Below are 26,616 nucleotides of genomic sequence, written 5' to 3'. Positions count from 1 at the left end.
AATTTCAACAACAATAAATTCCATGGACCACTTCGTTCCCCCTTCATTTTGTGTTGTTCTGTATTTTACATTCAATCTTTCCTGACAGTTCATTAATTCAAATTTTGATCATTAGTCGAAATGTCATGCTACAAGAACTTCCAAGAATATATTCCTCAACTGGCTAAAAGGAAAGCCAGTTACCATTCTCCTGAACAGCAATGATGTTAATTTTTCACAGTATCACATTGTTGGAATTCTTTTTTGATTAAATCCCACTACTATTAAAAAGTCAATTTCTTTTATTTCATTTCATTTTTTATTTATTTATTAGATGTCAGTCTCATCTTTTCCCCATAGCTCAAGGCAGCTAACTAGAAAATCTTTTTTTTTCTTTTTTATCACCACAACACTAGGGATTATCTCAGGGATTGTTGGTCTAAGAGAGCATACCCTTCCATGCTGAAGTTGGGTCTCCTTGGTCCTAATCCAGCTGCTTAACCAATACAGGTGGTCCTCATTTAACAATTGCCTTGGAGAGCAACCATTCAGTTATGATGGTGATGGAAAAGTAATTTTGTAATCAATGACCTTATGACCTTTGCAGCATCTTTGTCTCTTGGTCTGGAATGGGACAACTCACTGCAACCAACTTGCCACGGTCAACTCGCCACAGCCAATTCAGCTGGCCAGTTCACCAGGGCCAACTCACTGCAGGACAACTCGCCATGGCCAACTCACCATGGGACAACTCGTTGCGAGACAATTCAACAATTCAATTTAATTTTTTTTTTAAAGTATATTTTTAAATTATTTTAATTTTTGTCATTCACATTTCATTTTGTCCCTCCTTTGGCATCCTTTCTATTCAACTATTTCTTCAACATTAGTGTAACTCTTGTCCCGCAGTGAGTTGTCCCATGGCGAGCTGACCATGGTAAGTTGTTCTGTGGCAAGTTGGCCACAGTGAGTTGGCCACAACAAGTTGGTTGGGGTGAGTTGGACGCAGCGAGTTGTAGACCCTCTTCCAGTGGTGAAATTCAAATTTTTTTACTACTGGTTCTGTGGGCATGGCTTGGTGGGCGTGGTGTGGCTTGGTGGGCGTGGCAGGGGAAGGATACTGCAAAATCTCCATTTCCACCCCACTCCAGGGAAAGGATATTGCAAAATCCCCATTCCCAACCCACTCTGGGACCAGCCAGAGGTGGCATTTGCCAGTTCTCCGAACTACTCAAAATTTCCACTACCGGTTCTCCGGAACTTGTCAGAACCTGCTAGATTTCACCCCTGCCCTCTTCGTTCACATGTTCACCATTACAGTCAGTTGGTACATGTTGTCCTGTGTGTGACCCATTTTCTTTTTGCCCCCCCCCCCCGTGCAAAGCAGAATCATTGCCTAAACAAGCTGTCTCCTCCTGAACTGCTTTTCTCCTTAGCACAGCTCTTCCCTAAAATGTGCTAACTGCAAGTTAACAAGCTCAGTTCTGTGACCTTAATTAGCCTTCACAGCTGTTGCCTGAAATTGACAAGACCTAATCAGTTTCACATTAAAGACTTTTGTTTGCCTCCTAAGGCAAACAGTCAGCACTAGCACATTCTTTTCAGTACGTATTCCCTATTGTGTGACTGTTTATTGTCTTGTAATCCCTTCTTCTCTAAAGAATGTAAATACAAATATCAATTCTCTTCTTGCTAATTATTCCAATGGTGGGCTGAGCGTTTCAAAAGGTAAGAGTGGGGGTGGAGGAAAAAGGGCTATAAGATTTATCTCTTTACCCAACCTCTTATGAGTTGAGTTCCAGGAAATCTTTCTGCCGTTTGGGCTCACCCAGCAGTTTGGAGTCATATCTCCAATGAGCCGCGGTGGTTAGAGTGCAGTACTGCAGGCTACTTCTGCTGATCACCGGCTGCCAGCAGTTTGAATCTCACCAGGCTCAAGGTTAACTCAGCCTTCCATCCTTCCAAGGTTGGTAAAATGAGGACCCAGATTGTTGGGGGCAATCTGCTGACTCTGTAAACCTCTTAGAGACAGCTGTAAAGCACTGTGAAGCGGTATATAAGTCTAAGTGCTATTACTATTGCTACATCTTTCTGATAACGGAAAGCAAAGGAAAGTTAAATAAAATCATCAGCTCAGTTGCAGTTATGTGATTTTTTCCCACTTAGTGACCTCTTTGCTTAACAACCAAGTTGCCATTACCAATTGCAATCACTAAACCAAGACTGCTTGTATATCACATAGGCTGTATAAGCTTGCAGAAGAATTAAAAGATTGCATGTTCAAGTCAGTCTCTCAAAATATATATTGTTTTGTAACGAACCGAAATATTACAAATGTGAGCAAACCTTAATGATTTAAAAAAAAAAACATAAAAGTGGGATTGGGAGATATCTCTTAGTATCTATATTACAAATTTCAGTTGCTTTGCGGGGGGGTTTTTTGGGCCAATCAATGTCTCTCAATTCAGTCCATCTTACAATACTGTTGGCTAAAAAAAAATGGATGAGGAAATCTAGAAAAATATTGAAAACTCAAGATAACATTCTCTTGATGTTTTGAGAATGCTTGATGGGGAGTTTAAGAACTCAAAACATTTGAGGTATCAGGCTAGAAGGAGTCCTTTTTTAATTTAGCAAGCATAATTATATTAGTATAATTATGCCTGTTATATTTGTAAGTACAAGTTTGGTTCCTATTATCGTACTGGCAATGGTTTATTGATTAAATCACAATTGTTCTGTTTCACAGATGTTTTACAAACAGTAGTTCTGGGGTTCATACAAAGCCAGAGGTGGGCTTCAAAATTTTTAGCAAGGGGTTCTCTGCCTGGTTGCTGAATGGGCGTGGCCATGGTGGGTGTGGCCTACTCAGCCTTGCACTTACCTGCATCCAAAATGGGCTGCGTGGGGACTCCTGGGAGGGGACGGGCAGGGTGGGTGGGGCCAGCCAGGAGTGGGATTTGGGGGTTCTTTGAACTGCACAGAATCTTAGCTAGAGGTTCTCCCAAACCACTGTGAACCCCCAGCAGCCCACCCCTGTACAAAGCCTAAGCTAAAATTCAATTTGCTGGAATTTCTCCCTTCTCTGGCAAATTCACACACACACACACACTTCACTTTTATATCCATAATTTTATTTTGTTCATTTTACTATTTACTTTTGTAATGTTAAGTGGATGCAAGTTGGTCAGGAACTTGCATCCTCTTAACATTAACTACTGGTCAGCAGTATGTGTGACTTTGATCATTCTCAGATTTCCTCCTCCCCCTTTCTTTAAATTTGTATTATTTTCAAGCACCAACTCTTGATTTCCTCCTTCTTAATGATAGGATTCATGGACCAAAAAAAGGGGCTAGCTCAGGGATGTTGTGATAACTGTATCAGCGGAGAGGCTGCAAGACAATCTTGGACCCAGAAAGAAGAACTAATGGAGGACAAGGCCATTGTTCACATCCTAAATAGACAGGAGAATAACTAGTTTGTGGGAAGCTAACCTTTCACAGACTCATATTAGGAAAATGAAGAAGAAAATGCAAAGAACTCCACATGGTGTTTGTGATAATTACACCTCTCGCATCATTGTCTTTTGGAAATGTTCCTACTCCATGACTGCTGATGTGAGCAATGTTGCTATGATTCCCTTGCAGTGGAGAGGAACATCTGCGTAAGGTCTTATTTTCTATTGTGTGAGGGAAATATTAATGGCATCATAATTGGTACTGTTTTAGAGGTACATGTAGGTTTTTAATGAAGCTCGGGAGAATAGTTTTTGTCTATGTTCAGATTGCTCTTCTTTTTCAGACATAATAGTTCTTACTCCCATTATCCTGTCCTTGACGAGACAGCTTTATAGCTTTATATCCCTGTAAAGAATGCTGGGTGAATTGCCCGATTCAATATTTCAGGGTTCAGAAGTCTAGATCTGTGATGGTGAACCTATGGCATGTGTGGGCATGCGGGTCATCGCCATCTGCTCTTCTGGTTTCTGGCATGCACATGCACTCTGGCCAGCTGGTCTTCGCGGGCGGCGGAGCACCAGAAAATGGCCCCAAAACTGGCCCAAAAAAGGGCCTGAAAACAACCCAGAAAACGGACCAAAAACATCCCTGAAAATGGCCCAGAAAACAGCTGGAAAATGGCCCAGAAAACAGCTGGAAAATGGCCCAGAAAACAGCTGGAAAATGGCCAAAACCAGCCAAAAAACAGGCATGTGCGTGCCGGCCAGCTGGTCTTTGGGTTTCTGGTGCTCCGGCGTGCGCATATACACGCATATGCATGTGCGTTCTGGTTTGGGCACTCGGTGCCAAAAAGGTTCGCCATCACTGTTTTTGATGTTCTCAGATGATGGGGACAATTGGAAACACTGTGTTTCATCATGTTAAGATATATACATGGAACATTAAGGTGCAGATATTTCAGGTGGTCCCATGGAACAACCACTTGTCCAGCGATGGTTTGAAGTTACAGCAGTGTTGAATAAGGAGGACTATGACAGATCCTTGGGGCTGTCATAATAATTCTGGTTATCACCTTTAAAGCACTCCATGGCATAGGACCTAGCTATCTTCGAGACCGCCTGCTGCTACCGACAACCTCCCATCGTCCCGTGCGCTCCCATAGAGAGGGCTTCCTCAGGGTGCCATCAGCCAATCAATGTAGGCTGGTGACCCCAGGGGGAGGGCCTTCTCTGTGGGGGCACCTACCCTCTGGAATCAATTGTCCCCAGAGATAAGGAGAATCCAAGACCTTAGTGCCTTCCGCCATGCCCTTAAAATCCACTTTTTCCAGCAAACCGGGCTGGCTTAAGAAGAAATTTTAAATGTTTTAATTGGTTTGTATTTTTAATTTTGGGCCAAATTTATATATATTTTAATTGTTTTTTAATATTTGTATTTCATGTTTTTTAATTCTGGCTGTACACCGCCCTGAGTCCTTAGGGAGAAGGGCGGTATATAAATTTAAAAATAAATAAATAAATAAATAAATAAATAAATAAATAAATAAATAAATAAATAAATAAATAAATAAATAAATTCTGCAGTCGCATGATAATGATTCAAGGCTTGCAGTTGTGATGTTGCAACATCCTGCAGTCACAAGATCGCTATTTGCAATCTTCACTACCAGCTTTTGGCAAGCAAGGTTAATGGGGAAGCCGGCAGGAGGTCTCAAAGGTCTCAATCACATGTCTGCAGAATGCTGCAACTACATTGGATTTGCCTAGCGATGACACCTGGGACAGCCACAACTGCATGTCCCTGCCACCTTTTGGGATGTTTTCTTGACTTTTCGGCCTATGTCTTGGTATTTCCTATCAAAACTTATTCAACCTAACTTTTTGATATCAGTCACACTCTCTTAAACAAAGTTTAGTGTTGGTCAATTTACTTATACTTCATCATCTCTGGGCTGCCCTAATCCAAGGAACCACTTGATGGGAGCAGAGTGTTAAGAGTGTTCTTTACCTTTTTGCTGCCCTCTGTTGGCTATTTGGATTTTTGCAGCCCTGATATGGTGGCTGTACATTATTTGAATCATTCCTTTCATACTGGATCCAAAATGTATTTTATGTTATACTGGTTTATGTTCTAGCTCAGTGATAGCTAACCTTTTTGCCGTCACGTACCAAAAGCAGGGGGAGCACGGGGGATTGCACACTCGCATGCCCACACCCATAATTCAATGCCCCCCTGTGCCCAACCCCCATGCATGTGTTTCCCTAGCTTAATTGAGCGTTACCCTAGCTCAGCTCTAGCACGCATGTGTGCGTCAGCCAGCTAATTTTCAGGCCTTCTGGGCACACTGGAAGTCGGTAAATGGGCCGTTTCTGGTGTCCGGAGGGCCTCCAGGGGGGAGGCCATTTTCGCCCTCCCCAGGCTTCAAGAAAGCCTCTGGAGCCTGGGGAGGGCGAAAACGGCACATACACACACACACTCGGAGGCCCTCCGGAGGCCAGAACGGGCTGTTTCCCAACTTCCTGTGAGCCTGAAAGGCCCGAAAATCAGCTGGCCAGCGCATGCATGCATGCTGGAGCTGAGCTAGGGCAACGCTCACATGCCCACAGATATGGCTCCGAGTGCCACCTGTGGCATGCGTGCCATAGGTTCGCCATCACGGTTCTAGCTGGAGTTTCAAAGACTCTTTATTTTCAATCAGTCAGTCAATCAGCTGGTTAGCTTTTCTACGTGACTTCCAAATTTTCTTTCTGTTATGACAAAGATCCAGTGCTATACTGGAACTAACTTTGCCTTGCTGGCAAAGTTATCAGGGATCATGTTCTAGCCGTGAATGGAGGCAAGTTGAGTAGGAGAAATGATGGCTTTAGGCAATCTCCCAACTCTTACACATAATGTTTAAGCATATATACATGTATGCATATGTGTACATGTGTGCATATGCATACAGATGTGTACCTAAACAAATTCTTGTGTTAACATGTTGATTGCAAATGCTGTTGCCTTCTTCCTAATAAAAATGTAAAGATTGTGGTTGCAATCATTAATGCTCTTTGTTTGGAGTAACTCTTGCTTTTCTCCAAAAGAATATGTATATTAACAAAAAACAAAAACAAAAACCTAGAGCTAATTCATTGCCATCCTACCATATGTAGAGTTTCCATGGCAACTCTATACTTAATGTGATTCTGAATGCATGATAAACAAAGTTTCAAAGTTACAGTCCTTTGGATAAATCTTTTTTTTAATGAGGAGAGGTTGGGGTGGGTGGATGGCCATTTCTTTATTGTGCTGATTTATACCAAACCTTTGCAATTAAGAGCCATGCTGCCTAACTTCATCAACAGATAATCTGTAACAATCAGGTGTTGAGTTTTCTACTAAGATAATTGAGTGAAATTCCTTAAATCTCATTCATACCTCCTCTAGGACAGAGATGGCAGGAGGCAAGAAACCCCAGAGCCTGGATAGTATCTCTCCTGTGTAACAAATAACTCAGCAATGAGATTCGATTTGCTTTTAGGATAAATTGAGTTCACCTAGCTCAGGTATGCGTAATCTGCCTTCCTTTTTCAGATTTCGCAGAGTAGTAGAGGATCAAATTTGCAGGCCTTATTTTGTTTGTGACTTTTTACAGAACTTGCTTTGCCTTATTTTGTTTGGGCTGGAGGGTGGGGGTTCAAAAGAAAAATAGGAGCTTCAAGCTTTGCAAGAACTTCAAGTTCCCATTTTATCCCATGAGGTTCTCCATCCTTTCTCTTTGCAATGGCTCCTAGCTCCATCTGCTTTTTGAACACACACATTCAATATGTAATGAAAAGTCTGATGTACCTCTTGAAGTGGCAGATGTTTAAACCAACACAAACGTACAGTTTACATCCTACTCTGTCTCTGGATGTCTTTCACGGTAGAACCCTTAAGTCAACCATATTCTCTGACCAGGCTATATTTGAAGATATGATTGCTGCTTACAACTATATATCACTATTATTTTGTTTTATTGCACTATTGCATAGTTTATAACTTTTCAGGGGACGCTTTCATAAAAGTTCAGTATAAAATGGGTGGCTACATAAATATTTCAAATACAATAAAAAATAAATAAGATGCAACAAAGGAGCAAGAAACTAAATAAGATGCAACAAAGGAGCCAGAACCAGAATATTTATAAGATCCAAATTAGACTGCTATTGTAGGTTTCTGATTCTATCTTTTATATAATTGTATGTATGTATGTAAGTATGTTTGTTTGTTTGTATGTATGTATGTATGTATGTATGTATGTATGTATGTATGTATATATATACTCCATTATATAAAGGGATTTGTCATTCAATGTGTTTGTCTACTGGCCTTTTATGGCCTACTAAAGTTCTTGTAGGACCCCTAATATTCTCACATTTATTACTAAATGGGGTGATTATTAATTTGTTTGTGTATTTTTTACTATACACGTTTATCACCTATTCCTAATCCTACTATGGCTTATGTATATGGCACAGGAATGTGGTGGCTCAGTGGCTATGACGCTGAGCTTGTCGATCGAAAGGTCGGCAGTTCAGCGGTTCAAATCCCTAGTGCCGCTTAATGGGATGAGCTCCCGTTACTTGTCCCAGCCTCTCCAACATAGCAGTTCGAAAGCACATAAAAAATGCAAGTAGAAAAATAGGGACCACCTTTGGTGGGAAGGTAACAGCATTCCGTGCACCTTTGGTGTTTAGTCATGCCGGCCACATGACCATGGAGACGTCTTCAGACAGTGCTGGCTCTTCGGCTTTGAAACGGAGATGAGAACCACCCCCTAGAGTCGGGAACGACTAGCACATATGTGTGAGGGGAACCTTTACCTTTACCTAACCCTGCTGACCCTTTAAAGAAAGGAAGAAAGGGCCTGGTGGCTCAGCAGACTAAAAGCATTGTGATTAACACCAGCTGTCTGCAATTACTGTAAGTTCGAATCTCACCAGGCTCAAGGTTGACTCAGCCTTCCATCCTTTCTAAGGTAGGTAAAATGAGGACCAAGTTTGTGGGGGCAATAAGCTGACTTTGTATAAATATACAAAAGTATGAAGGCTATTGCTTAACGCATTGTAAACTGCCCTGAGTCTCCGGAGAAGGGCGGCATATAAATCAAATAAAAAAAAAAAAGGACTTCAGCACACTTCAAAAAAGGAAATGAGTCCCTCATACCTTCCTCCCACACCCAAGATTGCCCACTTTAAGCTGAAACTACTTTGAAATGAAAGTTAGACATGTAGAGTTTATGGGAGAGATACTTCTGCTAATTGCGGTATCTAGGGTTACTTTGAAAAACAGGAAAGTGATTTGAAAGGTATCAGCCTATTTAACACATACCTCACTAAAGATCTGATAAAAACTAATATACATATGTTTCGCATATTTGATTATTCATCCAAATAATTTTTTTGAAGGGGTTAATGCCTAAAGGAACACAGCCTTAAATATTAAAAACCAAACTCTACTATGAAAAGAATCATGGTGATGCCAAAAAAAAAAAGTTCTACTGTATTTATCCTCTGTGCTGTCAACCAATTGGTAATTGGTGATGATGAGTAAGACAGTTAGGAAACTGGGAAAGTTAAACTTGTTTTAGTTCTTTTCCTTTTTTAATGGAAAGTTCTTGGTATGAATTGGTTAGCTTTTTTTAAAAAAAATCATATTTCAATATACTGGTATTTATAGAACAGTGGAGGGGGTGAGGTTTACAATCATGCAATGTATGCCTCCCAAGTCAGTTCTCAAACTCTGCTGCTTAGTGATAAATCACATGATTTGCCTCCAGCTTCTGGCATCTCAGTTAAAAGGATGACAACGTGATAGTAGGCGACATGAAATCTTGGAAACCCACAACCTATCCGAGAATATAGGCCATAGAGTAGATTAGATAGATATAGAATCAAACATAATGGCATTGAAGGACAAAGCTGTAAGCACCATGAAAACTATTCTACACCTCCGGTTAATAAAGGAATCTAATTTGTCATCAAAACTGAAGTAATGGTCCATCTATCTGGGTTTCATTTTCACACTTATTTATGCCACCAGAATCAGAAAGACTCTTGGTAGTTTACAACAATAAAGACCTAGAAACAATACAGATTAAAAGCATAAAATGATTTCAGTAAAAAGTAAAATTAACAATAGCTATTGTTTTAGCCATCTGACAGCACAAGATAGTGCCAGCTATCATCCCAAAAGTCTTTTGGAATAAAGCAGTTATGACTGTCAGGGTTCCGACAGATGCCCTAATTAAATCATTAGTCTCGAGCCAAGTTTCAAAAGAAATCCAGCTATTTATTAGGAGCTCCATGTCGGCACATAACCAAATGAAGCCAACTCTGACCCCATGTAATTTACGGCCCTAATCATGACCCTGTTTCCCCACTCCCCCCAGGGTGTGTCATCAATCACATTCGCCAACGGAGCCATTTAACAGATTGTAGAGATCACTCCCTTCCGGTTGCTATGGGTAACTCTGGGTGACAGCCTTGAGAAAGATACATCTGGAATGTGCTCCTGTCTTTGGCTGCCATGTTGCTTTGTCGGTTTCCCATTCCCCTTGCCTGTAGCAACTTGAGAGCAAGCCAGGGATGCTTTGCGAGTTGACAATGACCTCCCATCAAAAAGAAACCAGATTTGGCACTGATCTACTCTCCAAAGAGAGAATATCATCACAGAAAAGCCAAGTCTTTCTTCACCTACCAACTTCATTACATGTGAACTGGGATCTGTACCATTCATATCTGTACCAAGTGAATCAGTCAATACCTAGAAGCTAACTCAAACGGGCTAGATCAATCATTTCTACAAAGAGAAGCCAATCCTGCAAGCACATGGGAACCAAGCCATTTATGGTTTTTACAGGTCAAAAACAGTACTTCGAATTGTATCCCACAGCAACTAGTGCATTAACTGTATCCCTTCTAGCAACTAGTGCATTAACTAAGCATAACTTAGGCATAGTGGCTTTCATCCATCAGCATATAGGATATCACAATGTAGCAGCAGTTACATCTTGAGTAGTTTTCAGAAGAAATCCAGTGTGGAGTGAACTGCAGTAGATAATTAGGACATTGGTTACCCTCACCAGGTCTCTGATTCCAGTTAGGGCTGCAACTGAAACATCAGTGGAAGATAGGGAAACTTTCCCCAGACATGACTTCCATTTGGCAACTTAGCAGTAACTATGAATTCGAAAGGATCCTGAAATTGTGCATCTGCTTGTTCAGCATAAGTGGCTTCTCATCCAGAATGATCTCTGGACAAAGAGCAATTCTTGTTTATGTTTGGGTGCAATCTTAGCTTGCGTAATGGCATGTGGGAGATGGGGTGAAGAGATGCTGCCTAGACAACAGTCACATAAGAGACAGCATAGCTGGCAAAATTCTAACAAGGCTTTTAAATTTTATTAAAAGGAATTGAAGGAGTAGGTTAGGTTTAAAAAGAGAGGATAGAATCCATGAAACATGGATTCAAGGCAGGGGGGAAAAGACTCCTCAACAGTGAGAGCAGTTTTATGGTTGATCTAATAATTCAAAGATATAGTGGGTCCCTTTCATGGCATAATGAACAGACAGAAGTTATATAATCATCTGTTACTGATGCTTAATTGCGATTCCCATGCAAAGCAATAAGTTGCATTTGATGGTTTAAATAGCCTTTCCAAGCTCTATGATTTTGTCAAATGAAATTCATTCATGGTTTTTTTGCATATCTAAATAAACAGGATTTGTATAAACCCACTACTGTGGTGTTTGTATAACTTGTATTTTCCTCAGTTCAGTTAGTTGCCTTGTACTTGAGGAATCAAAATCTATGCGCCAAAAATCCCATTTAACTCTTTCTACAATGCTGCCCTCTTGTGTTATGAAACTTTAATAGTTTTGCCACATGAGTAATGTTGCCACACTTTCATTTTTTGCTTAATAGGAATTGATTAATTAATAACGTTATTGTCATTGTACATGTATACATAGTATACCCATACAACGGAATTCACTTAACACCCAAAATGTAAATTAACCTAATCTCTTTTTTCTCCAACAAAATAAGTAAAAGTAATAATTATTAGAATAACTGTTGACCATCATCCATCCTTATATGTGTCCATGGCAAGATGGCAGATGGAGCACACAATGCAAGTCCTGCCCTTTTTGTGTGTATATCGGTGTCACACACACATTCAAAATGATGGGGTTTGCAGTTGTGAGACCAACCCTCTTGTCTAAACAGTTTGATGCCCTTGTTGTTCCTGCTGAAACAACTGTGAGATGCAGTCTTTTTGTGATTTTTGGCATTGATTTGAGGAGCAATATGGAGTAAAAATGGTCTACCATCTGTCTTTGCAAGCCAAAGCATCATCTTTCATTTTTATTTTCATTTTTATAAAAGTAAGGATCTAGAAAGGATAACAGAAAGGTATGTATATTGTCTGCTTCAGGGATCAATTATCTTTTGAAGTGCTTCTTGCCAATTTTTTTTTTAATGTTGTGATTGAAACATCAAGACCTGGCCAAATCATGTAAGATTTTAGTCTAACAATATGAGATGCCATGATATTTTACATGAGAACAATATTTTTGGCATTCTTTGGGGAAGTTTTGTGGGAGTTCCAACCTCACAAGATGTTTGCTTGCTATTCAAAAATTCATTTCAAGTAGTCCTCAACTTACAGCCATTCATTTAGTGAGCATTCGATTTACAATAGCACCTAAAGAAATGACTTATGATGATGATGACATCCCTCCACTTTATGATAAGCGCAAGAGAAGGGTTGTCCCAGCTGCTCTGAAAGTGGTCAATCTCAAACCCACACACAAGTTTGCTTATTTGGGCCCCCTTGCCCATGAGGTTGGGTGGAAGTATCAGGCCATCACAGCCACTCTGGAAGAGAAACGCAAAGAGAAGGCCAAGGTTCATTATACCAAGAAGAAACAGCTTATGAAACTCCGAAAGCAAGCAGAGAAAAATGTGAAGAGCAAGATTTCTAAATACACAGATGTCCTGAAGCATTATGGTATCTTGATTTAAATGAAGGCCTAGGGTTCAGTTCACAATAAATAATACAATTTTTTTAAAAAAATGACTTATGATTGTTTTTCACACTTATGACGGTTGCAGTACCCTTATGGTCATATGATCAAAATTCAGAAGCTTGGCAACTGGCATGTATTCATGCTGGTTGCAATGTCCCAGGGTCATGTGATCACCTTTTGTGATCTCTTCACAAGCAAAGCCAGATTCACTTAACAACTGTGTTACTAGTTTAACAACTGTAGTGATTCATTTAACAGCTGTGGCAAGAATGGTAAAATGGGGCAAAATTCACTTAATTATTTTGCAATGGAAATTTGGGGCTCAGTTGTGGTTGTAAACTGAGAACTACCTGTACTTTCTTGTAGAGAAGTTCATAGTTAGAATTGAAGAAATGTTTGGTGACCAGTCTGTAAATACCAGCTTACAACCGGGAAAGGAGGAAGGAATGAGAAAGAAACTTAAGATTTCCCTGACTTGATTCTTTGGCATGGATGTATGGCAGTGAATCTTTGTTAGACTTTCAACATTTGCTTGTTATATCCTACAATAATAAGTGAGAGTTTATACCAGTTATTCTAATGGTGCCTGTTTCCTGATATGGCTTACCTCAAAGGGCTGACAAATATTGTTTAAGGGTGTTGGATTACTGTGTTGATGATAGGCCATTAGTTGTCTGATGGTGATTCTCTCTAGTTTTAGTGGTTGCTTGAAAATCATCTCTAGATTAAATTTCAGATTGAAAGTCCAGATGCAGTTCTCCATGAGATTTCTCCCAAATAACCATTCAGACAACTATTGATTGATTGATTAGATTTCTATACTGCTCATCTCACCTCAGTGATTCTGGTTTACAACACCATCATAAAAAACCATACAAACCCATGAATAAAAGCCCAGATTAAAAACCAGGATTAAGAACAAGTTAAACTTTAAATGAAAAATAAAAAAGCGAAAGGTTACAAACAAACATTCTAAAAGGTTAACAAGGCAGCATAAATGTCCTCAAGCCATCAGACATCCCCAGGGCTCTTAGACCCACTTGCTAATTGGCATAGTCAAGTCTTAACACTCTTCTGTAAAACCAGAAGAGTGGGAGCTGTGGGGGTAAGATGATTCAAAGGTGGGGGGGCAAGCAGCTGAGAAGGCCCTCCTCTTAGATGCCACCAGTCATATTCCTTGACCTACAAGAAACATAGCACACCTCCATCCTTGACCTGGTGGGACAGGTCAATGCAGTTGGAATGAGACGGTTACTTAAGTGCCCAGGTTCCATGACATGAGGAGCTAGTAGAAATAATATTGAATAGATTTCCCCATCAGCAGTGGCTTTACTGGCATGCTGGGTCTCATTAAGGCTGATATTACTCACTACAACGCATTTTCTTTTTTTGTCCTTTCTTAAATTAAATAGTTACAGGGCAATTTTTTTTTTTTTTAATTTGATTTATATGCCGCCCTTCTCCGGAGACTCAGGGCGGCTTACAATGCGTTAAGCAATAGCCTTCATCCTTTTGTATATTTTATACAAAGTCAGCTTATTGCCCCCACAAACTGGGTCCTCATTTAACCTACCTTAGAAAGGATGGAAGGCTGAGTCAACCTTGAGCCTTGGAGAGATTCGAACCAGCAGTAAATTGCAGGCAGCTGTGTTAATAACAGGGTGCTTTAAACCACTGTAGTACCAAGGCTCTTTGTATATTAATCAGTATATGTGTCATTTCAGATGCATTATTATATTAATTTTACTGGAAGCAGATAACTTTATTGCAAAGTAAATTGTCTAGTACTGTAACACCAGAAGGGATTTTTTTTTTCCTTATCCTTGTAATTGGAGTGGAGGCTAAGAGGTGATGACAACAGAAGAAGAGGTGAAAATGTGCAATATAATATGCTTGAACTATTTTACGGGGAGCTTCAGAATTAAAAGTAGAGACTAAAACAGAGAGAGATGAAAAAGTTAGTTATGTAGTTTATAGCTCAGTTAATACTAATATCTGGCTAAAGGGCTACTCCCTTGTTCTGTACAGCCTAAAGTCAAGAGCCTAAACCAGTGATGGTGAACTTTTTCAGCACTGAGTGCCCAAACCGGAATGCGGGCGCACCGGAGCCCTGGAAACTTGAAGGCCAGCTGGCTGGTGCACATGCGTGCGCCAGCCAGCTGGTCTTTGGGTTTCTGGCGAGTACATGCATGCCAGCCAGCTGGTCTTCGGGTTTCCGGGGCTCTGGCACATGTGAAGATCAGCTGGCCGGCGTGCATGCGTGCACCAGAAAGCAGAACAGCAGCAACCAAAGAGAGGGCTCTGTGTGCAACCTCTGGCAAGAGTGCCATAGGTTCACCATCACGGGTCTAAACTCTACCTAAATAACATGACTGTTTATTTCCATTCGCATAGTGAGTAGTTGGTAAAAGGCAAAATGATTTCTCAGATTGAAAATCTAGGAATCTTGTTGGGATTGCAGTTCAAGATGACTATAACCAACATTTGCCCCCCCCCCCCTCAAAAATGCAATCCTTGGCTCCATTAACAAAAAATCAAGAGAAGTAACGGTTCCTCTCTGCAGTTAAACCACATTTAAAAATACTACACCCAGCTCCAGGTACTGCATTTCAGAAAGACACTGAAAAATTGTGTTGTGTCTGATGGACAACTAAAACAAGGGAAATACAATATAACCAATTTTAGATAAAAGATGGTAAAAATAACAGACTGGTTGGGAATTAAGTAAGGGGTTTCACTCTCCCTCACCAAAGACCTGTGTTGTGGCCTGCCAGTGGCCAGCAGAGCTGGCAGCAGATTCGGACAGTGAGGAGGTTGGGGAGGAACATGGACCATGGGGAAGGCTCTGATGAGGGCTCTGCTTCGGAGGCAGAGAGGGGGCCAGGGCCAGGGCCAGATGCCAGTTATCAGTTGCCTTTAGAGTCAGACATCAGTGAGATAGACGAACAGCTGGAGCCTGTTCCCAGTGTGTGCATGCGCAGAGTTGCCAGACTAAGGGAACAGCTAAAGAACAAGGATTGACTTGGGAGTAAGACCACAGGTGGACAATGAATGGCCCCTCCCAGAGGGAATAAAAGAGGAGCAAAAGTGGAGTGGAGTTTGCAGGAGACAATTAGTTCACTTAATTGGTTTGTGACTCTCAGAGATTTCTTGCCAAGTTTTGAAGATATCAGCCTGGCAGCTCTCCAAGCCAGATAAGGTCTGTGACTGTAAATTTTCCCTTGAAAGACTTTGCTGGATGTGAATGAAAGGAATTCACAGTAACTTAATAAAAAGGGGTTTTTGTCGGGACAAGGAGTCTGCTTCATGCTCTTGGGAAGCCTAGATCAGAACAACCTGTGTGAAGATCCAGGTTTTCATAGCCATTCTAAACAAGAGCAGAGTGGGACCATCTAGATCAGTGATGGCTAACCTTTTGCCATCGCGTGCCAGGAGACGGGGAGCAGGGGAGGTTCGCGTGCATGCCCACACACATAATTCTATGCGCCCTGCCCTATGCATGGGTGCACAAACCTCCCCCCCCCCACTCCTGGCATGCTCTCACTGCTAGGTGGGAGACCTAAATAGATCCATTTCTAGCTCGTTAGCTGTCATCAGTAGGCCACACCCATATCCTCCCTGTAAAGACACAGTATCAATTTTCTTACTTCTAGGTGTTAGAAAAGAAAAAAGCCCAGAACCGAGTAGATGAGATTCTACTGAGCTGGAGCTACAAAAAAAAAAAACCTTGGCTACGTAGGGAAAACTGAATAAAATCCACCCTTACTCGGAAGGAAGAAAAAGCTGTTAGCATGAAGCTTTAGTCTTTCCTCATTTTTTCTCCATCAACGTGAAAGATGCTTGTAATGGAAGAAGGCAGGGCCACCATCATATGCACTCCATTTCTCTTGCATAAATTGAAAATATTGGCTTTTATCTATTAGTGTTGCATAATTCTGCCTTTTTCCTGATTTAGAGATTGTCCGAGCAATGACACATGTGATTGACCGGGGGATGACAATGTATTGGGGAACTTCGCGCTGGAGTGCCATGGAGATTATGGTAATTTAGCTTTTTAGAAATGAACAATAATGAATTAATTCGCATTTAATTATACATTAAGAATAGTCTGGCATGAAACAGCTGTGGTTCTATAGTCTGACTTTTTTGGGCTATGTACACGATGTTGCCATCAAATATTTTCCTCTTGTATTTTCAATGTGGGAAAACATCAAAATATTGAAAGATTAGTACCTACATCTCCTATGTTATCACTTTGAATAAATTTTAGAAACATTGGAATTGGACCAAACGTTGATTCGTTCCTTTGTTCCCCAAGGCCAGAAGAATGACCAGCAGGGCATCTGTTTATAGGGATTAACAATGCATCAGTGAGATGCACGATCGACTTGACATAGACCTAAATCTTCATCGTGCATCCTTTTTCCTTCATTTGTACGTTCCTATAATCATTTTGTAATTCAAGAACTGTTTCATACATGGTTAGCCAGCAACCGAAGCTGCACTTGCTTTTTAAAAGGTAGCTTTTTAATTTATTATTTCAATTTGTACATTGCCAAAGTACATTCGTGGCAGCTACTGTATATAATTGTCTACATAATGTACTTTTTGTCCTTAATGCGCACAAATTTTTGCAAATGATGTTTTGTCACCCATGAGAGAATGCTCTCTGCAGTTTTTTGTACATTAAAAGAAAAAAACCAAACCCTATCAGATCATTCAGAGCGGTGCTTTTTTTCATTGCTCAAAATATTTTTAATGTATTCACCAAGTAAATCGAGTGTCAGATCCTTAGCAAATACGCCTGAACGAGGAACGAAAAACAGTGGCTTTGATTGATGTATGATTTTATGCCTGAGGAATTTCCCCTGCTAATGTATTTTTCTTTTGCTGCTGATTCTCAACAGGAAGCATATTCGGTAGCAAGACAGTTTAATTTGATCCCACCAGTATGCGAACAAGCAGAATATCATCTTTTCCAAAGAGACAAAGTTGAGGTTCAGTTGCCGGAATTATACCACAAGATAGGTAATGTACCAGGGCAGCATCTTTCATAAAAGAATGAAAAATTAATCCTTTTTATGTCCAAAGCATATACTCAGCGACAGTGCCTGTCCCCTACTGTTCAGTCATTATCACAGGTATATTAATCTTTGCCTAGAAGAATTATCCCGATTCACCGAAGGAACTGACAGCAAGGCTTCTTCACAACTGCAGCAGCTTTTTTCTATCATATAGCAAAACTACAGATGTTCATTTTCTCACTCCTTTAAAGGTCTAAGATTAGATTTTGTTTCATTCCCGCCTGTATTGTTTTTTATAAATAACTCATACCTAATATTCCTTCCTCCTCCTATTTTCCCCACAGTAACTACACTATGAAGCGAATTGGCTGAGAAAGAGTGATTGAGGGTGAAGGTTCATTCTCTGCTAATATCTGTAGCTTGAGCGTAGGATGAGGATGAAGGTTTGTTCTCCAAGCTTGTGGGTTGGTTTCCGAACATTTTGTTACCAGGCGAGATAACATCTTCAGTGGAGTTTAGAGCAGGGGTCTCCAACCTTGGCAACTTTAAGACTTGTGGACTTCAACTCCCAGAATTCCTCAGCCAGCAAAATCTTAAAGTTGCCAAGGTTGGAGACCCCTGGTTTAGAGGATGTCAGTGTCAGTGTTCTGTTTATAAGGGCTCCAGGTGTGGGTGTGTCAAGTGAGGGTCTTGTGATGGGTCAGCTGTGAATCATGAGTCAATAGAAGAACACTGACATCCCCTAAACTCCACTGAAGATATACCTAGCCCAGGGGTGAAATGTAAAATTTGTTACTACCGTTTCTGTGGGCGTGGCTTGGTGGTGATGGGGGTAATGTGACTGGGTGGGCATGGCCAGTTTTTGTTTTTTAACTTTTCAAAGCATTTTTTCTAATGCTTTGAAAAGCCTCTCTGCCAATCAGGGAACTCAGCTGGGATCGTCAGAGACTTTTCAAAGCATTTTTTTTACAACCTCTTTTGCCAAGAGGTTGCAGAAAAAAATGCTTTGAAAAGCCTCTGGTGATCCCAGCTGAGCCGCGCGATCATCAAAGCCTTTTATTTTTTTCTTTTAAAAGCATTTTTTCATCGGAAGAGGTTGATGAGGCTCTGATGATCGTGCAGCTCAGCTGGGCATGGGGGGGGCGCAGGGATTTTTGCTACCGGTTCTCTGAACCATCTGCCTCCATCGCTACCGGATCGGGCGATCCGGACCGAACCGGGAGCATTTCACCCCTGACCTAGCCTGATAACAAAACATTCAGAAACCAACCCACAAGCTCAGAGAACAAATCTTCGCCCTCACCCTACATTCAAGCTACAGATATTAGCTGCTATTGCAAAGAGTGATTGGCCCAAAATCACCCAGTCAACTTTCACGCCTAAGACAGGAATAGAACTCACAACTCCTGGTTCCTAGACCGGTGTCTTAACTGGATCAAACTAAATCTGCTTTCTAAGAAGGAAACCTCTGTGAGAAGGGCTGGTATTTCTCTTCAATAAAATAGGCAATGAATTGCACAACTGCTTTATTCTGGTCTTTGAGGTTCCTCATGTGGGATTGCATAAAGTGGGATAAAACCATATTCATTTTTATATATTTTGCATTATTTTGAAAAATGCCTAATCTCTTTCCTGACTGAACATTTTCTAAGCCTCAAAATGATGTAACTGTTCTTAAATAAATGTTTTTTGGTCTTTTATTGTTTGGGTTTTTTTTAAACAGTTTGTGTTAATTTTAATGTTTCTGCACCCTTTGATTGTTTCGTAGGAGTTGGAGCAATGACTTGGTCTCCTCTTGCTTGTGGGATTATCTCAGGAAAATATGCCAGTGGAGTTCCTGAAGGATCAAGGGCATCCTTGAAGGTATTTGCCCCATAGCTACCTGGGCAACCTGTCTCACAAGAGTTTCACCTTAGTCCTGAACTACTACTGTCCCCATAACCATGAGAATTTTCCTACAATGTGTTTTCTACTTACTATAAATAAATATAAAGGATGATGCGTATCCTTGTCTCTAGAAGAAACCTCAGCTTTCCTATTGTCTCTTATTTCATCCCTGGATTTCTTTTCCCATCAAATTTCACATAAGCATACTGAATCTGTTCCTTACATTGTTCTTATATTTTGACAAGGTGCCTTTTCTTTGAACTTTTAAGTTTAATCCTTATATTTTGATCTAGTAATCTGAATCACAAAATGTCCTGATTGACTGGATTTCACATCTCCTTCTTCTATTATTAATATATAGCTAGGTTTTTCCAATACAGTTCATTTGGTACATTCATTTGTAGAGTTTATGTTGCTTGAAGCAAGATCCAGCAATAAACAGATTTTCTTTGCAAAACTCTGCCCATCTCACTTGTATTGTTGCATTTATTCAGTCAATCAATCAGTCAATCTATAATGTTTATTCAGTCAATGACCAGCAAAATGTATTCAATAAGAATCTGACTGTAGTTCCAGGATCTTCCATTTAGCAAGTTTTTGAATTCTAAACACCCATTCACGGCACTGTATTGTTTCTAGATGTTGCAGTTTACCATTTTGCCTTTTGCAATAGACTTTCTCAGCCTCTTCAATCATTGCACCTGCATTAAATGCATGTATCAGTCTAAGATTAATGTCTACTGGTAGCCACTGATGTTCTACTAGATAACATCCTATCATTTATTGGATTATAGCTGAGCTCATAATATAGCAATGTTTTTTTAAAATGTTATTGCCACTCCATTTCTTCACATTTGTCTCATGTCTGAATCATCTAAATAACTGCTATAAAGTGGCTTATTTCAGGCCATTCATCCACTCACAGAACATTCCAACTCAATATACTTCATTCCTGTTTTCATTTTTGCTTTTTTTTTTTAATTCTTTCATCTCATCCAACTATGTGTACTTTTACAAGTACTTATGTGTACAGTACTTGTAAAACAAAGAACTCCTGTTTTAGAACTGGCACCATCAGTGACCAGACTCTTCTGGCCCTAGTCTGACCACATCATCACTTTGAGTTGTGAAAGTTCAACATTTTCCTCCAAGTAATTAAAGACATGCCTTCTAACCTGGAAATCTTGTCAGTTGACATACAGACTTGTCTAGATACTTCACCCATGTCTAGACAATTTTCTTGGCAACAGTGTAAAAGTTGTTTGCTATTTTGAAGGATGACCCAATGCATGACAATTATTGTGGTGTATTCAAAAGCAGTCTTTATAGCTTCACAGCTTGGTCTTTTAAGGCAGATAGGCTGCTCCACACAAGAGATTAATAGACATATGATTTTGTTGTGCTTGGCTCAGATTAAATATGTGAATTAAATATATTGGGTTAAATACAAAATAGAAATAAACTTACCTCCCATCCTCCAACCATTCTTATTAGAACAATTTTATTCATGATTACTGGTCATTGTACGGTTAGTATAACTATCTTTATTAATGATATCAGTGAAAAGTCACACTATGGTTAAAACCCATTTTCTGATAAAGCTTGTATATGTATAGTACATACATTTTCTGATAAAACTTTGAAATAACAGTGATGAGCAAAATGGTGAGAATTAAGGACTGATATAAACCAGGTTTCTCCAATGTGGTGTCCCTTATATGTGCCGAATGTCAATATATAATTCTCAGCTAGTGTGGCAACTAGGTAGAAATTCTGGGAGTTGAAATTCAGACATGTGGACTTAAATTGTCTTTTACTGTGTTTTGATTTGCTAGTGCTATCAATGGCTAAAGGAGAAAATTGTGAACGAGGAAGGAAGGAAACAACAATCAAAGCTGAAAGAACTTTTCCCAATTGCTGAACGCCTTGGATGTACACTACCTCAGCTAGCAGTTGGTAAGGAATTTGGGGGTTCGCCCTCCCCCCAGTTCCTTATTTTTTTTTTATCTCTGTGCTCAGTGATGCTTAACTGTGTTGACATTATGAGCTTGTTCTCATGTAAAGGGACAAGCTGTTGCTGATACCTTGCAGAATTTTCCCCAGTGATGTCATCATTTTATTTTTGTAGGCATTTATTCACTTATGTAAAAGTGATAATGCTGTCCAGATCCAGGATAAGATGCAGGGGAGAAAAAAATGACAGCTTGGGCTTTGCAACCCCAATTAAATATATGTTGATTGTGTATATTTAAGTTAATAATATGTGTGTATGTTATATGTACTGTATGTATGATAGAGCAAATATTTCTGAAGCAGGAAGAATACTTAGGCTGGGTGTAGCTGTAGCTATAAGTCATAATCCATCATCATCATTGAAGAGACACTCTCCATTCAAGAGAAAATGGAAAATGAATAATCAAACACAGTGCTAACAACTTGCCATTTCTTCATTAAAAGCCAGATTTAACTGTGTTAAGTATTGCTGATCAAAAACAGAAAAATTTAAATTACTCATGATTTCAATCCCATTCATTGAGATGGTCTCCTTTAAGCCTGAATCCAATTAATTTAAATATACTTTTGGTGTTGAAATAATTAAATAGCCAATTTTAAAATCCAAGCATGAATTTCAGCCAGAGTTAAAATGAACTGAAATAAGTATATTCTAATGGTTACAGAACTGGGAAGACCTAGGTTCAGGTCCACCCCAGCCAAAGTGTTAGAGCATAGTTGCAAATAAAACCCTAGCCACAAAGTTTAAAAAGAAAACAGCAGCAGAAGCAAACTAAGGAAGCAAAAGATGCTTCACCTGATAAATGAAAGCAGAATCCAACCAAATATTCCAGGTTATAGAATCTTGCTAATTAGATGCAAGCACAGAAAAAGCTGTTTTGCTATTTATGTTAACGATATGATATGGCGCAAATATCCCATGAATAAGCATGCTACTTATTTAGTACCACAAATATACTGAACACTAGCTTTGATAGCTATTTACAATGAAATTGTAATGTTTATGAATGTTCATGAAATACAAAACTGCATCAAAGTGGCAAGTGATGTTATTTGCATGAGATCAGTGACACAAAGTGCATGATTAATTAAGTCCTACAAAAATTAATGGCAAGCTGTAAGTAATATTGACCATTTACATTCATTCTTACAAAGAAAATATTTCATATATGATTTTTTTTGTAATAGCAGTATAGTCCTTATACTATACAAGTTTTGCAACTTACCAGAAACCTTTGACATTTAGGTAGTTGTGAAAGGTAATTAAAATTAATTGATTTGATTTTAATTTAATTAAAATGTGTTTTCTTCAAAATTTCATTAAACATTTATTATATATATACTGCTTTTGGTTTTTAACATATTACTGAGTTCGTTCTTAATATAATGCATGCTTTTATGAACTTATTGAAATGATACGGAATTGACCTGTGGGAAGACTGAAATTTTGAAAGGCAGTTGAGAAGTGTTTCACTAAAATAATAATGGTGAGGGGAAAGGCCTCATAATTCCGAGAATTAAGTCTGCCAATTTAATGTTACCGTTGCCGACTCCAAAATGCTGTGCCTAATATATGCTGTATTGTGTACTTCTCATATTCCCAGCATGGTGTCTTCGTAACGAAGGTGTGAGTTCAGTTCTCCTGGGATCATCCAATGCTGAGCAATTGATAGAAAATCTTGGTGCCATACAGGCAAGTACAAAGGCTTTCTTTGGGATTAGTTGTTGTTCAGTCGCTAAGTCATGTATGACTCTTTGTGACCCCATGGACTATAGTACACCAGGCCCCCTTGTTCTCTACTCCTCTCAGTTTGCCCAAATTCATGTTGAGTTATTGACATTATCTAACCATCTCATCTCCTGCCACCCTCTTCTCCTTTTGTCTTCCACCTTTCTCAACATCAGCGCCGTTTCCAATGAGTCCTCTCTACTCATTTGGTAGCAAAGTATTTGAGCCTCAAATTCTGTTGGATTGAACAAACCAAAAAAGAATGACATCGTATGGAGATTAAAGGCATTACAGAATTCAATTTTTCTTGGGTTCCTTTGCAATTAATCTGTTTCAAAATCACAGAGCAACACTAGTTAAAGTACATGTGTTTCTTTGCCTGCAGGTTCTTCCAAAGATGACAGCTCACATTGTGAATGAAATTGATAATATTTTGGGGAACAAACCTTTCTGCAAAAAGGACTACAGATCCTAATGTACTGCATGATTAGTCTGGACTGCATGGCTAAACAACAGCTCTGTACATAATAGTGTACTGAGTTGATACTATCCAGTTACAATTAAAAAAAATATTCTGCAATTGTAATTTAGTAGGTTCTCCAAGGTGGTATGTTCCACCAAAATTCAGTAATACATCTGATCTGTCTAAACTAAATTATCTTTACTGTGTTTAAAATATATCAAATCTTAAGAGTTTGGATTTAATCTTGACTCAGATCAAATTGACTCTAATGAAAGAATGAAAAATACAAAAAAAAAGTGGAAACATTCAGTTCACTGGGGTTTGTGTAGGATTTTCTTAAGAGTCTAACCCCTCTGAATCTTATTTTTCTTTCTTCCTGTTTATGCAGTGAAAATACAAAGAATCAAAGATTTCTAAGCCTTAGGTACTTGAAAATAAAAAGAAGGATGTATAGATATATTTTTTCAATAAATGAAAAGCCAGATACAGTTGAAAGCTTAGACAAATTCAGGGATTTAGATTCGTCAAGCTCTCTTAACAATAGGTAAGTTCAAAGTTTTGCCATTTGCATTTTTAAATAGAATTGATTTTTAGACAAATTGTTCAGTTTGAGTTTGGGCTGAAAGAAGGCTTTACTGTTTAAAGACAGAAAAAAAATGAGGATTTGGAGATTGGTATCTATGTCTATCATCCATTTTTTTAAAAATGTATCTGTTCCAGCCAAGCACTTGTAAGCAAGATTCAGACTGTAAACCTGCAGGCAGGACTAACTTGTTTTTATTGCTCATATATAAGCCATTCTGGCATTCTGAGAACTTTGCTTGAAGCACAATGCAAGAATGCTTTAAGAAAGAATGCTTGGAATTGCTGTACAATTCCATTGAAATAAGGTGGTTTTAATGTGATTTTGGCTGGATTGTAATGCATTGCTTTAAAAAAGCCAAGTTGCTTTCTGAAGTGTAAGTACTGAAGTAAACAGATACCATGGGGATGTTCACTGAAGAACACTTAGCCAGTGAAATTAAGAGAAAAATGATTGTTCCTACAGAAATGGAAATCGAAATGCTGTAATTAACTGCTCTTTTACTAAAATCTTTTTGGCAATGTCTAGGCAACTGTATAATAAATGTACATAGTGTGTAGAGCTGTATACTTTTCTGATAGCCATGTAGATGAAAGTACTTTATCACAGTTCAATGAAATCCTCAGATGTTTGTTTGCTCGGTTCCTTTCCTTCCCCCATTCCATTTGTAAATTGCATCTGTGATTGTTATTATTGAAGCATTAGACTAACAGGAGTAAGTGGTTGGATTTTTCAGTCATCCTGTTCATCTGAAGATTAAAAATGGCCAAGTATTAAACCAGACTAATGAATGCCAGGGCTGCATTCTAGAATTTGGGGTGCAGATACTGTGCGTGCATTTGCTGTGGCATATTAAAGGCTGCTATTTTTATTTGCACGCAATTATTCTGTTGCAGCCATGTGGCTTAAAGCCAGCAAAAGCAAACTGAAAAATGAGGGCACCATATGCTAAGAATCTGTACAAAAAAAGAAAAGACATGGGCATCCATGTGCATCAAAGGAGTCTCCTGTTCTGCCACATTTCCCAGGTTTTATTTACAGGTTTCCATGAAAGATACTTCAAATGGACAAAAAACATGTGATTTGCTTGGCAGATGTAAGGAAATAAATGGTATGAAATCTCTGGCCACAGCCTAGATTCTCATGCAGTCCTTCATTCAAGAACCCTTACCAATTGGTTAAGCTTTTAAGTCCAAAATTATCCTGGTACTTGAGGAGAGGCAACTACTGTTCGGGCTTCAATACTGTGTAATTTCAAGCTCTTAACCATGTTTGTATCTTTTTTTCTTCTGTATTTTGCTTTTGTTGGCTACAGATAACTTGGATCCGTCCTTTAACACAATGCAGAATGAACTCTACCAGGTGTTTTCATTTTGTGCGCACTACACCCCAGAAAAAGCCAGTTTTTCCATGGATTGTGATAGTCCACTTTGATAGCTAAGAACCCTTATTCTAACAGAATAAATGGCACTTAAGGGGTTTCTTAGGGTTTGCCCTTGACTAGAAAGTAACATTTTTCTATTCTGTGTGAAAATCATCCTGCAATGTCAGACTATTATAGGTTCTGATGGTGCAATCCTGTGCATTTTTACAATAAGTTTAAAAGATCCAAAATTGTATCTTGCTAAATATTGATAGGCCTGCAATTTATGATCAAGATCCAAACTACTCCAGTGCTTTAAAATGCTGAGTATCAACTATGCATTACATATTCCCCTTTTTCTGCTATTGAACATTATTAGTAATCTTATTTCAGGTTTCCTGCCATATAAATCAGTATATTTCCTTCTACAGTCGGAATCTTAATTTAGACAAGTTATCTGTATACAATACTCCAAAATATGTTCAGAGATCAAAGGCTTCCAGTTCCCTTTTGTACAAAAGTTATATGGTTTTGCACATTTATCCAACACCACTTGTGTGGTCCTGGTTGCAGAAATGTATTATATCTCTTTCCAACCTAGAACAGCATTGTCTGTTCATTTCAGTAGACACAATAGGCTCTAATGATGTTCTTTAACCAAGATATGTTGAGCTCCTGAAATGAAAAGACAACACTTCCATGATGTTTTTCTGGATTGGGGTAAAGAACACCTGCATATATATTGTTCTGAGGTTTCGAAGACACAATCTCTACATCCAGCATGTTAGTTTGAAATTTCATATGGAAATCCTGTGATCAAAGCAAGCTCCTAGGATTTTAAAAAATAGACCCACCCTTTTTAATATTTCTATTTCCTTCAGTATTCTATGTAAATGAATTCAATTGCTGTATACCAGGAATTGCTTTATACTTTAGCTTGGACATAATAAAGGCATTTTGTGCCCCAAATATATGACTGGATCTATTGATTTTTGAGCAGGAAAAGAAACTAAATCTCAGGATTGAGTGCTATTTCAATGCTGTTTTGTTCTTTTTTTTTTTT

General features: G+C 39.1%; 1 protein-coding gene across 2 annotated transcripts in view; it reads left to right on the top strand.

Annotated features, from left to right (window-relative positions):
- Positions 1-26,522, top strand: part of KCNAB1 (potassium voltage-gated channel subfamily A regulatory beta subunit 1) — a 138,397-nt gene extending 111,875 nt beyond the window's left edge. Inside the window, exons 9-14 of one of the 2 annotated variants that reach the window (XM_034439152.3) lie at positions 16,447-16,532; positions 17,399-17,519; positions 19,284-19,378; positions 21,238-21,358; positions 23,020-23,108; positions 23,530-26,522. In XM_034439152.3, the coding sequence (XP_034295043.1) occupies positions 16,447-16,532; positions 17,399-17,519; positions 19,284-19,378; positions 21,238-21,358; positions 23,020-23,108; positions 23,530-23,619 (602 nt within the window). In that variant the 3' untranslated portion in view covers positions 23,620-26,522. Of the gene's footprint in view, positions 1-16,446; positions 16,533-17,398; positions 17,520-19,283; positions 19,379-21,237; positions 21,359-23,019; positions 23,444-23,529 lie in introns of those variants that run through there. The other variant, XM_087872551.1, reaches the window with a different exon arrangement.
- The last annotated feature ends 94 nt before the right edge of the window (positions 26,523-26,616 follow it).

This window comes from Pantherophis guttatus, chromosome 6 (assembly GCF_059756535.1).
Source record: "Pantherophis guttatus breed Tessera chromosome 6, ASM5975653v1, whole genome shotgun sequence".
Classification (NCBI taxonomy): Eukaryota; Metazoa; Chordata; class Lepidosauria; order Squamata; family Colubridae; genus Pantherophis; species Pantherophis guttatus.
Note: the sequence above shows the minus strand (reverse complement) of the source record. Positions and strands in the feature narration are given on the sequence as shown.